We start from the raw sequence: 14,475 nt of genomic DNA on the forward strand, positions 1-14,475 counted from the left end.
TGTATTTTCTTATCAATTTAAGAAAAAATTGAGAAAATCCTGCATTAACAGAGGTGCCTGCAAAAGGACACCACTGAATACATTTTTGGTAATTAACATTTGTTAATAACTAAAAACAATTGCATTCACATCGTTGACCAAAATCATCAGGGTAAAGGCAAGTTCACAGTTGCAGACAAATGGCAGTGGTTTTATTTAGATGTGTTGGAAATATCTATTCTTGGTTAATTTTATGTCAGATAATAGTGCATTGTATATGTAATAGTTCTCACCACAAAAACATGGAAATTGTGTCTCTTATGCCTTGCAGCATGAGTGTGTTTGTGCTGAAAGAATGGAAAATATTTTTTATAGGTCATGTTTTGCATAGGGATGAGACAGTTCCTGATAATGATAACCTTTTGGGTGTAAAGTGCTCCTATTATATTTCAAAATGTTATCATAGAAAGACGGCACTTAAAGATGGCATGATTTTTACTAAGCCAGTTTAATGTAGACATCTGCAGGTTGTTTCACTGTAGACTGTAAACACTACAGCTCTTGTGACGCTGTCACAACATTGCTTTGCTTGTTTGTACAGCCCACCAATCAGTCCTCAAATAATGCACAGATATAATTATCAAATTTGTAAGAATCAGTTAAGGAATAATGAACAATGGATTAATGCACACCTGAGGTTATAATGTGGCCATGACGCAAAGCAGCATGCATTAAAAATGTATGAAACAGTAGACAAAAAATACAAGTTCTGAAGTGTAGATCCAATGCACACTTCTATCCTACAAGGTCTCAGAAGCTGATGGGGCGCCGTATTCAAAAAGTTTAGAAAATATAACTGTGAGCTAAGCTTTTGACTTGTTAAAGCTTTCAATAAATTTGACTTGCTGCAAAAACCTCCTCATCGTTTTTGTGAATAGCTAATGACAATGACCTTATGTGCTATATTTAAATAATACTCTTTATATTCTTTATTAACAATATTTAACAAAATAAACAGCGCCTGTGATGTGGAGATCCTCTAGTAGGCGCTGATAATGTTAATCAATTATGCTCATAATGTGTGTTTCACACTTTGCAATCTGTATTCTCTCTAGCTCTCTTACCATCCTGCCATCTCTAATTTTTTGTGGGAGTCTTAATTAATTATTTTTGCTTCGTGGCTGCTGGAGGGTTGTTTATATCTGGTGTGATTAAGTCAGAGGGTTAAAAACAGAGAGAGAGAGAGAGAGAGAGCTAGAGAGAAAGAGAGAGAGAGAGAGAGATGGGGACAAAATAATCACCAAATGGCAGGCTGGTGGACAAGGTCACCTTCACGTGTATGAAAACGGTCTTAATTCACTCTGCTGGGGAAATTACCATGCTAGATTAGTCAAAGTCCATGCATACTTTCTGCATCCATATATCAAAAATGCGGCATAATTCACTGAAGCAGAAAGCGAGACACCTAGATGTTGTCGTTTCTCAATGAGAAAACCCAAACCTGAGTAACCGACCTGACAAAATCATAACATCATACATCCTCTTCTGTTTAGGTGTTATTGTTCTGAATATGATTATTTTTGGTATGTAGTAATGCAATAAAACAGAAAGCCAAATTGGCTAATGTAATGATGATAGTTTTTATTGTCTAATTTTCCACGCTAAATGCCTGCCAGTGATGTTGAGCATATTAAGTAAATCGAACCTGACCATCTGTTTTGCCATATTCTCTTTAATATTTGCCTCTCCTACCATTATTTTCCCTCCACTATTTCCATGCAAAACTTCACTTCTCGCTATCATTCCACCATCTTCGCTTCCCTATTTTTGCGTTTGTTCTTTAAAGGTAGCTTTCCTGCCCAACACTGCCCTTCCCTTGCTGATGGCATCCTTAAACACTAAGTGAGTTTGACTTGAAGCGCAGCGTCGCTTCAAGCCGAACACACCTAATCCCACCCTCTCTGACCCCGCCTTTCAATACTCCCACTCTTTATGACTCCACCCTTTAACAACCCCTCATTTGCTGACCCTCATTTTGACCCCGCCCTTTAACACACTTAACACTCCACTGCAAGCAGCAAATCTCACCAAACGGTTGACCCTGCTCTTTAACACTTATGTCTCCACCCTTATCCTGAACTTGCCTATTAACACTCCTCCCCTCATTCTGATCCCACTCTTTGACATTCTCCCTCATTCTGACCTCACGCTTTAAAGGGGTGGTTGATTAGCTTTTTTCAAAAGCTTGATTGTGTTTATGGGATGCAGTGTAACGTGTTCATGCTTAGTTTTTAAAGAAACGCACTATTTTCACATATTTTACCTTTATTCTACACCGCTGTATCCATTCTCGTCAAACCGGACTGTTGAGTTCCTGGTTCTATGAAGCCCCTCCCTTACAAATGCGCAATGGGCTCTGATTGGTTAGCAGGCTCAGTGTGTTTGTGATTCGCTGTGATTTCCTAGTGCACGTTGTCCGGAAACGTCACGCTCCCTTACCATTACGGGTAGTTTCATGTTCCCGGGGGCGGGGTTTATGTAAACATTGGGGTTAGTGATGTCACAAGCCCAGGAAGAAGCTCATTGTAGTCCCTACCAGCCGTTTTTTTTGTAGTCCTTAAACAGCGATTTCTTTAAAAGAAAATATCTCCTTTTTCATTGAACTCTGAGCGTCGTAACTTTGCAGACGTTGTTTATGCTCTAACAGCAACATTACACACTAACTAAAGTGAAATCTTAATCAACCACCGCTTTAAAATTCCCTCCTGATCTGACTTCATTATAGAGCACCCCCCCTCATTCTGACCCCCTTTTAAAGGGGTCATATGATGCGATTTCAATTTTTCCTTTCTCTTTGGAGTGTTACAAGCTCTTGGTGCATAAAGAAGATCTGTAAAGTTGCAAAGACTTTTGCAAAGAAGTCTCAAATCCAAAAAGATATTCTTTATAAAAGTTAAGAGTCAACTACGCCTACCTAAAACGGCTTGTTCTAACACGCCCCCACATACCTACGTCACTATCTGGGAAGATTTGCATAACGCCGCCCAAATGTTCACGCAAAGAAAGAAGGCGTAACTTTTATTCTCGCTGTAGTATTGTTGCCGCCGCCATGTCGTGAAGGCGCTGTGTGCTTCGTTGTGAAAGCAAAACTACTTTGTTTGGTCTTCCAAAAGAGGACGATATCCGCTTCATCATGCCTAGAGCTGATCCGTGCTGGTCCCTGAGGAAATACTTCAACTTCGCTTTGTCGATCGCCGGATCGGCTTTCACTGTGGACGAAGCGGAGTCCAGCCCGGGCTCGTCGCATGTGGTTGCCGCAGGCATCACAATATGGTAAGGGACGTAACATTTCCGTCACACGCTTGAGGAATTCGTCCAATCACAATGCACTGAATAGCTGGCCAATCACAGCACACCTCGCTTTTTAGAACGATGAGCTTTGTAAAAATCGACGCGTTTGAGAAAGGCGGGGCATAGAGGAGAAACAATAATGTACAGTATGTGGAAAATAATGTGTTTTTTGAACTTTAAACCGCATAAACACATTTCATTACACCAAATACACAAAATAATGTTCTTTTTAGCAGCATCATATGACCCCTTTAACACTCCCTCTCCCTCTGACCCCACTCTTAAGCACTCAATCTCAGTCTGATCATATAACATTATAACATTATAACTATAACATTCCCCCACATTCTGACCCTGTCCCTCAACATTCCTGTGATCACTCCTCTTCTTCTGACCACACCCTTTATCACTTTCCCTCCTTCTGACCTTACGCTTTAACTCTGTCCTCCCCTTTTCTTCTGCAATATTTCCACTCCCTTTCCAGACCTCGCTCTTCAACACTCCCCTCCCTTTATGTTACTCCAGCCCCCATCTGACCCCCCCTCCCTTTCTTGACCCTGTCTTATATATCCCTCCCCTTTCTGAACCTTCCTCAAACACCTAGCTCCTCAGTGCGATTCATCACTGTGAGCCGTCCATTTTAAATACCAGCTGCAGAACTGGAAGTCAAACTGTCTCACCTCACTCATGATTAGGCAGTGATTGATATTTAGCAGCATGCCAAGGTAATTTCTTCAGTCAAATACCCTGTGGTCCAAGGTTAACTATACTAGTGGCACGGTCAGGACTTGTAGTGGCACCAGCATCTGACTCTGGCTTTTTCCTGTCTTAGCAGGGTCTGTGCGTTGACTTGGCAACGCTGCAGATATTTGTGACTGTGCTGAGAGATTAAGTGGCCAATCAACCTAAACATGCACTGCAATCATTCTACCTTATAACGTGGGCAGACTCCTGATGCCGAATCAGTTTGTCCTGCATTTATACTTCTGAAACCAGAGGAATCGTGATGAAAACGTGAAGCTGCTGACATGCAGACAAAGCGTTCGGGTGAGAAGATACGTGCAGGGCACGGTTTTGTAAATTTCCTATGCGTCTTTTTAGCTGGGAATGAAGTTAGGAAAGCACTGGGGGACTATGATCCCATGATTGATGGATATTTTTGGGGTAACTTAATAAGTCTTGCTTCGTACCTGGATCTCATATTACTGCTTCAATGTTATATTGACTTTCATAGAGCATGCAGGTAAATCCCTGCAGGGAGTGTGTCATTATTTAGAGATGTGAACAGGCATAGGGATGTGGGCAACAAGGCATGCAGCCTGGATGACGGTTCAATTTTTCATTTAAGAGGTGGTGGAGAAGGGTAGCCTGCAAGTTATTGTTCATATTTGCCTGGGGCATCACGCTGCTATGGCCGGTTCTTCCTACGGAATATTCCATCAGTGCCAGAAATGCCTTCCACCCACCAGAGTCTCCCTGTCCTTCTATTCCACTCCAAAGGTGACCCACATCTCACCCTCTTTTTCTGTCACTCTTTCTTTGTTGATCGCTTTCTTTCTTTACAACTTATTTGTTTCAATACAGCCTTCAAATCTCAAATCTGATTCTTAATCCTCAATTTAATGCGTCTGCATCAGGCTCAGAAGTTTACCAGAGATCTGGGCAAAAATGCCCAAAACATGTAAAAATCAGAATTAATACTCCAGAGTGATATTCCTATGTTTATTCATCCTTTTGTTTATCTGTTTGATATATTTGATAAATTGTATTGCAGGAATATATATATTGTTTGTTTGTTTACTGTTATTATATGTTTGTTTATTCATTCATTCATTCTCAATTGCAATTCTAATTATATTCTAATGATTGTAATGTATTGTTTCTTTATTTTGATTTGAGGTGATATGTTCTTGTCAGATTCACTATTGACTTTAATAACAAAAACTATTATTATTATTTTATTATTATTTTTTCTTTAAAATGAAACCTTGAAAGAAATACAGAGTGCTGAAAATTTGGATAAAGATTTTCACAAGACTGTATTTAAGGCAGTAATGCTATTTCGTCATAGAAAAGCTGCTGCTACTAGTTGCTGCAATGAATGTTGTTAAAGGAAGTCACAGTTGCTTCAGAAAGAAAGAGAAAAATCTCGGGTCTTGAGAGCAGTGTGACAGCGGCAGAGCTGGCAGCGGTTGCTATCAGCAGGGCCCTGCGGCACAGGAAGGCACCCTACAGGCAGTGATTTGAGCACCATCCAACCCTCAGATCTCCAGACTACTGAGAAATCGTCATACAAGCTCAAACACACATGCACAAATGCTTGTTCCACTGGCCAGATGATGCTGGATGATTCTGTGATGGAAAAGGAGGAACATTTCTAATTACATGTGCATGTTTTTGTCATCATTTCTAAGAGATTCAACAGCCAACGCCGTAGTCTGACTTTCAAGAATTTCCACAAGGAAGTGCATTTCTGGAACTAAACTAGTGAGGCAAATCCTCTTATAAATCCTTTTAAAGAGTGTAGCGAGCAGGAGAAAGGAGAAGTTTCTCTCCGGCAAACATGTGCAGGTTGTTTGGCTGCTGTAGTAGGAGAGGAAAGACAACATTCTCCCTGTCGGCTCTCTGCAGGAAGGAGCTGAATACTAATACAGCACAAGAAACACACACACACACACGAGAGCTGATGCTGACATGCACACATATACATGTGCATACTTGAGGAGGAAAACGTTACAAACACCACACAATAAACTGATTAGCCACCTACATCCTTGAGTGATTCTTAAAAACTAAGGAAACTCCATTAATCATGGTAGAATCCCTGTAATGCAAGGTCGTGAGTGGCTTATTGCTTTTAGAAAAAATGGCAGCAACAGCAGTATGACAAATTTCATTCATTAATTTATGAGAATAATACACATTTTTTCCAGTTAGTTATATAATTCATTAGCCTAACTACAGACTGTGTATGTATGCCAAGCAACATAAAAACTTATTGCAATGAAGAAAAAATTTAATTAACGGCAATATCACGTAATTAAATTAAAATGCATAATTGTTTGACAGCACTATATGTTGATTTTGACTCCAAATGGACACACAAGGGATCAAAATACATTTTAGTTCTCTAAGAAAAAAAAACGTGATTACTATTTACATATTTGACTAAATAACAGAAGAATGGGTCTGAGGATTGTTTGTCGATTTGCTCTGTGCTTTTTTCAATCACCTTTGGGCAACAGATTGAATTAATGTTTATAGACACTGCCATGTCATACATGAGGAAACTAGAGATTGTGCAAAATAACAATACTTTTGCAATTTAGCTCTATAAACACATGGAAAGTAAAAAAAAAAAGAAAGAAAGAAAAACGAAAACTCATTTGTTGGCGCATTGGATTCCTCTCTGGAGTCAGAGGCTCCCGAATGATAATTTGCCTCATTTACATCCTTTTTCCATCTGAAGAGATCTGTGAACAGATTCTGTTTACCTCTGGCCCTTTTGCTTTCATAAGTACACACACATGTGTGTGTTTACACTAGATATGCCGTCCTGTTATGCCCAGAGTAAATGTTAAAGCCTGTGTGCTAACATAAAACGTTTCCACCTTTTGCTCTGCGATATAGCCTAACCTCTCCCCCATAATCCATCTGTACTGCCCCATGCCTCCCCAAACATTATCTCCTCCCTCTTAATTAAGCCTTGGCTGGCAGTTTTGTATCCCAGCATTCCTGCTGCTTTGGTTATTAAGGCCCGCCGTATGGAACGGGTGGCCTGCCAGCAGCTGGACTGGCACACTCACCTGGGGCAAATGAGGGCATTTGATCCTACTGGGCCGGTGTCCCGCTCTCGCCTCAGGTGCCAGCCTGAAGTTGAAGAGCGCCTGCAGGGCACACAGAGCCGCCTGCCTCTTTGCCTGCTTCTTACTGCGACCCGAGCCCTCGAATATCCTGCCATCCACTCGAACAGCCATGACGAAGCTGCGGTGTGCCCGTTTGCCTTGGACACGCTCCAACAGGCAGGCATATCGCAGGCCGGGCCGCAGGTCGTTGAGCAGGACGACCGGGCTTGGCTGGGTGGTGGGTACCGGAGGCAGGGGAAGGCAGGGATCTCCTTGCCTAGCCTGCACAACCATCAAGTCCAACGTGTGGCGCAAACGGAGAGCGCTAGACAGCAACTCGCTCTCGGCAGAGCGGCAGCCATCAGGCTCGAAGCCTTTGAACAGCGTGTCTGGGAAGTCGGCCTGGTCTGATGTGAAGTCGGCTGTGGGGTTGCTCAGTCCTCCCATGGCCAAGTGAGCTTGTGAGGCATTGGGAAACTGGATGAATGACTTCAGGGCCATCTCGGCTGCCTTCATCTTAGCTTTTTTCTTTGTAGGGCCAGTGCCCTCGAAAGTGAGTCCGTTGACTTCCACGGCGATGGAAAAGAGAGGTGCATGCACCGGTCCTGTCTGAGAGACCATCCGGTAATGTAGACCCGGTCTCAGCTCGTTCAACTGGACCAGAGCATTCTTTGGTGCATCGGACCATGCCAGTTTTTTGCAGTACAGACGCAATTTGCACAAGTGTCCATTATTGTCCTCCTCTAAAGGCCGCTTTCGCTTGAGGCCAGACGCCCCGTCCCTGGGTGAATCAGACAGGAAGAGTGTTTGGCAGTCTGACGGAACAATGGCACAATCTTCCAAATTTCCCGTGTTACGGTTCTCCTTGACCTCAGCACTGCTGGTGCCTAGGTTGGAAGCAGAAACGACATATTAATATGATCAAGGAAATAATTTAGCAAAAAAACAAAACTCAATGAGTGCTATCTATCTTCTACGCCATTCTGCCCATAATCGCACTTGACCTGATAAAAGTCTGGTAGTTCATATACATGTTGATATTAAAAACTGCCATTGCCTTTGTCCAAAGCAGCTGCTCCTAACAGTTCCATATGAGAAAAGCCTCCTCTACTTAACTGTTGTAAAAAAAATCTGAAGACAAATACTCTAAAATGGGGCATTATCTGGCAAATCGCTCCGTAATCTCCCACAAAATTGGCTTGGAGTATATACTTAAAGTGGGTACAAATCGTCTCCCCCATATACAATGCAAAGGAGACGCTCTTTTGTAATGCAGGAGAGCAGACGGTTATGAGATTTCAGTGTGTGAAAGTCTGATCACACATTAAAGCCTCTATTTCACACCCCAACTGTGTTGTGATGGAACCAAATGAAATTCATCTGTGAAAATAAACTTCAACACATGGATGCAAGCCTAAATTTTAAGAAAGGACCAAAATGTTGTTTTTGTAGTGCTGCTTGTCTTCAACTCTTCTAGCATCACTTTAAATTATATATATACTGTATATACAGTGTATATATATACATATATATATATATACATATATATATATATATATGCATATATATATACAGTATATCTAGTTATTCTATATATTGTTATATATAATTATATGTTCAAATCTAATTACATTTTTGAAATTTACATTCTTTTAAATTTTTTTTTACATTTTTGAAAGGGTTCGTTGTGATAGTGATTATGCATACTGACTCAATGTGTCCTCGTCTTCTGTGCAATTGGCTGCTGGGGTCATGTACTTGAAGGGGGCGATCAGTGCAGACAACATGTTCATTTTCTCTGAAAGGTCAAAAGGAAAAGAAAGTTTCTGTAAATACAGCACATAATATTAACATACATGATTCATACATACATGGTTTTTTCTTACAATGTTAAAGATAGAGATGAAATAAAAAGATGGAGCGATTCTAAGGCCCGAAATATATTCTGTGCTAATCAAACAAAACACTAAGTACAATGGGATTACACAGTTGCAATGCATCACTGTTTGCATACTTATAGCGATTATCCTTCTGCTCTTAGTGGCAGTGGAATCTGAGTTTCTGGTTTAGTTGCCGATAAACCAAATTGTGTTCACAGCCTCGTTTCCCTCTATATCCTTGTGAGTGTGTGTTTTTAACACTGCAGTTTCCTATTAGGATCTCTGCTGGGCTCAACACAGGCTGTGGGGAATTGACAAAGCTGCCTGGACTCATAATTACACCCCACCTTTCTCAGCATTGCCTAATGGTCAATAATTTTAATGGGCAGACAAAAAAGGAGCAGAGGTTTTATGTGTGTATACACAGAGTGAACAAAAAAGTGAAACGGGTGTGTACTCGCATAGGCCACATGAAACGTCCTGGGTATGTAGTGATTCAGAATGGGATATGTAATCATTTTTCCAATTCTGACTACTTCAGGCAGGATAATAACAAAGGCAAATTCTGATTGAACTATTTTGCATTTTGACCTAGTTCCAGTATAAGATCTTCAACTCCAATAACAAAGGCCCTTCAGTAAACAAAACATTTTGAATGCAAGTACATTGAGTATATTAAGCATACCCTGCTAAAAATTTAAAAGTTTCACTTCTAACAATAAAATATTCATCAACCCCCCCCCCCCCCGAAAAAGTTAAATCATCAACAGTTTACATTAGTATTTTCCTGTATATGTCCATGTGTGTCTCTACAGCATGTCTGAGTCTGTCTCTCGTTATATGGGGTCCCTAGAGGCCCCCGGAAGCCCCAGCCATGATTATTGTAGAAACATGGGTGTGGGTTCATTTGACACAGTGTAGTGTACAGAGAGTCTCATCCCAAGACACCAGAAAAGTATAGAATCATGGGAGTGGGTCATTTTGACTAAGGGTAGTGTACAGAGATTCTGCATGGGGCCCCAGTCATATCTAGGCATCTGCTTTTTTACAGAAATATGAGAGTAAGCTCTTTTGACTAGGGGTAGTATACAGAGGCACCTGGGGCCCCCAGACCTAGCTAGTCACCAGAATATTATAGAAACATAGGAGTGGGTCTTTTTGAATGAGGGTAGAGTACAGAGATCCTGTATGGGGCCCCAGTCATATCTTGGCACCTAATGATCGCAGAGACATGGGGGTGGGCTCTTTTGACAGTGTGCAAAGGCCCCAGAGGCTAAACCTTGCTAGTCTTCATAATATTATAGACTCTTGGGGGGTCCAGGGGTAGTTTAAAGATGCATCTAGCGGCCCCAGACCAAGCTAGGCACCAGTATATTATAGAAACATCAGGGTGGGTCATTTTGACTGAGGGTAATTTACAGAGAGGTGTGGAGGATTTATAGGTCACATATAGCACAACCAAAGTGCTGAACGTCAGCACATAGCAGGGAAGATACGGCAACTGCATTGTACACTTCCTGTGTGTCACTTCCTGAATGATGGTTGAGGAGTACAGGGCATGAATAAGTGATGGGAGGTGCTATCACTGTCATCAACCAGTCACAAAAGTGCTGAGACAGACTCTCATTCTCAGAGCAATGATGCAGAGGTCTCTCTAAGTTCAGCGGTATCTAACAAGCTCAGAGCTTTGCCATCACTACAGAGCCATTGAAGGTTACACGGTTGACGTGACACCAAGAATCAAAGGAGGCCTACAGGAAATTAAATGTGAAGTCTGTTCATCTCATCTCACAAATGAGAACGAGAGTACAGTGTACAGCTCAGTAAAGTACTACATTCGGACAGAATACACAGCTACTTTAAATGGTATGCTTACAGCAAAGGGTCAATGACAAATCAGAGTGGCCCTGAAAAATAGAAAAGGAAAAATGTACTCTTTGTATTTATGCTTGTTTCATATAGTTTTTAAAAACAAAAAGTTTAAATTTAATGACTGGAAGTTGATGACACCTCTTGGGTCTTTTAAATACCCCAAATATGACATCTCTGGGTGGGTTACATATATGGCTCAGGCTCTGAAGTTTTGGTGTCATTTTGTGCGTTTGCCTTATAAAGCTGAGTTAGAAATGAAAGAGATTAAACTAAGAGACTTTACAAACAAATTATACAGTATACACACACTTTTTGAAGGGTTCTGATAGTAAAAGATCAACAACAGGAACAAAAGACAAGCAGCACACATCACCCCAGACACGATTGGTGGAATCATGCTCAGTCAGTTGTCACCGGTGGATGTTTCGTCATGTCACCCTCAAGCACTTTGACTCGCCTGTCTGTGAAGCCAAACAATATGAGCAACTAGCTGGAGCTCTTAAAACCAATCCATTACTGCTGTCATGTTGAGGAAGGACGAATCATTATTCTCTCTGAACTACGGCTGTCATGAGACCAAGATTTCAAGAGTCGAAATATCACCATTTGGTACCAACTTCAAGACCACAGCAAAAACTAATACTGTATGTTATTCAACACACTCCCACAAAGTTAAATATTAATAAATATAACTACTGGTCAAAAGTTTTGGGATACTTATGATTTCTTTTTGTTTTTGAAATAAGTCTCACCAAGGCTACATTTATTTGATGAAAAAAATCCAGTAAAAACTGTAATTTTGTGAAATATTAAAAGTGCTGTTTTCTAGTTTTTTTTCTGTTTATTATTAACATTTTAAAATGTCATTAATTCCCGTGATGCAAAGCTGAATTTCCAGCATCATTACTCCAGTCTTCAGTGTCACATGATCCTTCATATGCTGTATTATAAAAACATAAAAAGTTATTTCGCAAGGATGCATTAAATTATTTATAGTGTTACAAAAAATTATATTTCAAATAAAATACTGTTCTTTTGAATTTTATACTCAAAGAATGCTTAAAAAAACTTCACAGCTTCCACAAAAAAATAAATACAATTAATTAATTAAATAATCAGCAAAACATTTTTTTTTCGCATTATGTTTTTGTATAATAAGAAGCATTATTAATAATTGAGTGCCAGCATATTAGAATAATTTCTGAAGGATCATGTTACACTGAAGACTGGAGTAATGATGCTGAAAATTCAGCTTTGAAAATATTTAAAATCGTAATTAACCTTTACTTAACTTTTGACCAGTAATATGTATTCTAACATTATACATATCATACCGTAATATATAAAAAACAACAGAATGTAGCTTTCAAGTATTTCATGACTGTTATCATAATATTCGTGGCAAATTTTTAGCATTGACTTGGTACCGAAGTACTTCTGAAATCCCTCCTCTGAACCAAAGAAAACGTCTCAGGTTACTTATGTAACCATGGTTCCCTGAGTAGGGAACGAGACACTGCGTCCTCTAGGGGTCGCTATGGGGAAACCTAGAGGATGCAGTTCGAAGTTCCCATGAAAGGGAACGTCTCAGGTTACTTATGTAACCATGGTTCCCTGAGTAGGGAACGAGACACTGCGTCCTCTAGGTTTCCCCATACGACCCCTAGAGGACGCAGTTCAAAGTTCCCATGAAAGGGAACAGCAAATGTCAGGTCAGAACCAGAGGCCTGGCAGACTGCCATGTTGTCAGGAGACAGAGAAGAAGTGAGAGAAATGGTGCAAATTCAGAAGACGCAAGGGGCTTCGGCGCACCATCCTCGGCTATCAGGAGCGAGCAGAGGTAATGAGCCAATCACATCTTCCCATGGTCCTCATAACCGTCAGGTCAGAGGAGACACTAGAGACTCTATTCAAAAAGGCAGTGGGGAAATCATTGACTCTCTCTCCCTCTCTTTATCTCTCTTCTCTTCCTTTCTATCAATCACTCTTTCTGTCTAGAAGACCACTGATTAAACACTGGTGAAGTGGCAAATGAGGGAGGCCGCATTGTCTCGCCATCACACTAGGAATCGGCTTTCTGTCAGACCGCTCAGCTGGAGCTTGGCAGAGACACCTTTTGTGTGCGCTAACCATCCATGTGTGTGTGTGTGTGTGCATTTGGGCTTACTTGGCAAAAGTTTTGAGACAAATTTGTCCCTAAAAGTTAGCTAAATTTGACAAAATCTCCCATTGGAGCAAGACCGGATTTCTGCATAGGTATTCTAGGCACGTGCCTATGCTCGCTCTATAATATTTTTGTTATAGTACGGGCAACCTAAAACAGCAAAAGAACCAAAACCCCAAAAGACATTGAGCAACTAATACCCAACCCATGTCCGAGGCACCCGTCAAAGTTTTTGGACCCAAGCCTACTTGGGTATCGGGTCATACCTTGGGTTTTTCGGATCTAAGTGGACCCGTGAAGACCTCTACCTCACACCTCAGGATAGGCACTAGTAAAAGGCTTGAGACTGTGTGGCTTTTAATTGTGCTATCACCAAGTCTATGTTTTGACGTCATGTTGTGTGGCTGCAGAGTGATAAATCATTCACGACTCAGCTGTTTGGCCCAAAAAATGGATGCAGAACTTCAATACTTCACAGCATACCAGCACAGGCCAACAAAAAAAGCGTGAGTGTCATGGGTTCCAGGATAAGGCCGAGTGAGCAGACGGAGCGATATTTAGCACCTGATTAGTGCCAGCAGAAGACATAGTGCACCGGCCATCTGCTTTACATGTGTTACACTTTTCCATGCCAGGGACGGAGCTTTAGCATACTAGCTGCTGCTAACGCCACTGTCCGTGGGCACCAATCCTAATCGCCTGCCCACAACAGCTGTGGGTGCACACAAGCCATCCAACACAAGATTAAATTAACGTTATGAGATCAGCTTTTGTGCTTAATGACATTGTGTGTCACAACAGAAGAGGAGGGAACCTGGATCCCTCCTGGAGGGAGTGAGGATCAGTGATTGGGTGGGCAACAGGTCAGAGGTCGTAAAAGAGGTTAGCGAATTGTGTACACTTTTGTTGGAATGTTTGGAGCCAGTAAGATAAAAAAAACAAAAAACCTTAATACTTTTAGTCAGCATGGATGCATTAAATTGATCAAAGTGACAGTAAAACATTTATAACATTACAAAATATATATATATTTTAAATGAACGCTGTTCTTTTGAACTTTCTATTTAGAAAGAGTCCTGAAAAAAAATAAATGTATGACGGTTTCCACAAAAATATGAAGCAGCACAACTATTTTAAACACTGATAATAATCAAAAATGTTTCTTGAGCAGCAAAGCAGGAATTTAGAATGATTTCTGAAGATCATGTGACACTGAAGACTGGAGGAATGATGCTGAAAATTCAGCTTTGCATCACAGGAATAAATTATATTTTAAAATAAAATACAATAGAAAACAGCTATTTTACTTTTTAATACTATCCCCAAATATTAGTCTATTAATGATGAAATAAATGCAGGTTGGGTAACCATTAAAATAAATAAA

General features: G+C 40.7%; 1 protein-coding gene across 1 annotated transcript in view; it reads right to left on the bottom strand.

The window, feature by feature from the left end:
• LOC107600145 (adenosine deaminase RNA specific B2 (inactive)) overlaps nt 1-14,475 on the bottom strand; it is a 188,631-nt gene that overhangs the window by 46,388 nt on the left and 127,768 nt on the right. The window contains exons 2-3 of the mRNA XM_016291948.1: nt 8,887-8,973; nt 7,137-8,062 (exon numbers count right to left, since the gene is read on the bottom strand). Of these exons, the coding sequence (XP_016147434.1) occupies nt 7,137-8,062; nt 8,887-8,973 (1,013 nt within the window). The remainder of the gene's footprint in view (nt 1-7,136; nt 8,063-8,886; nt 8,974-14,475) is intronic.

The sequence above is a fragment of the Sinocyclocheilus grahami genome, unplaced genomic scaffold (assembly GCF_001515645.1).
Source record: "Sinocyclocheilus grahami isolate Dianchi unplaced genomic scaffold, SAMN03320097.WGS_v1.1 scaffold279.1, whole genome shotgun sequence".
In the NCBI taxonomy this organism is placed as follows: domain Eukaryota; kingdom Metazoa; phylum Chordata; class Actinopteri; order Cypriniformes; family Cyprinidae; genus Sinocyclocheilus; species Sinocyclocheilus grahami.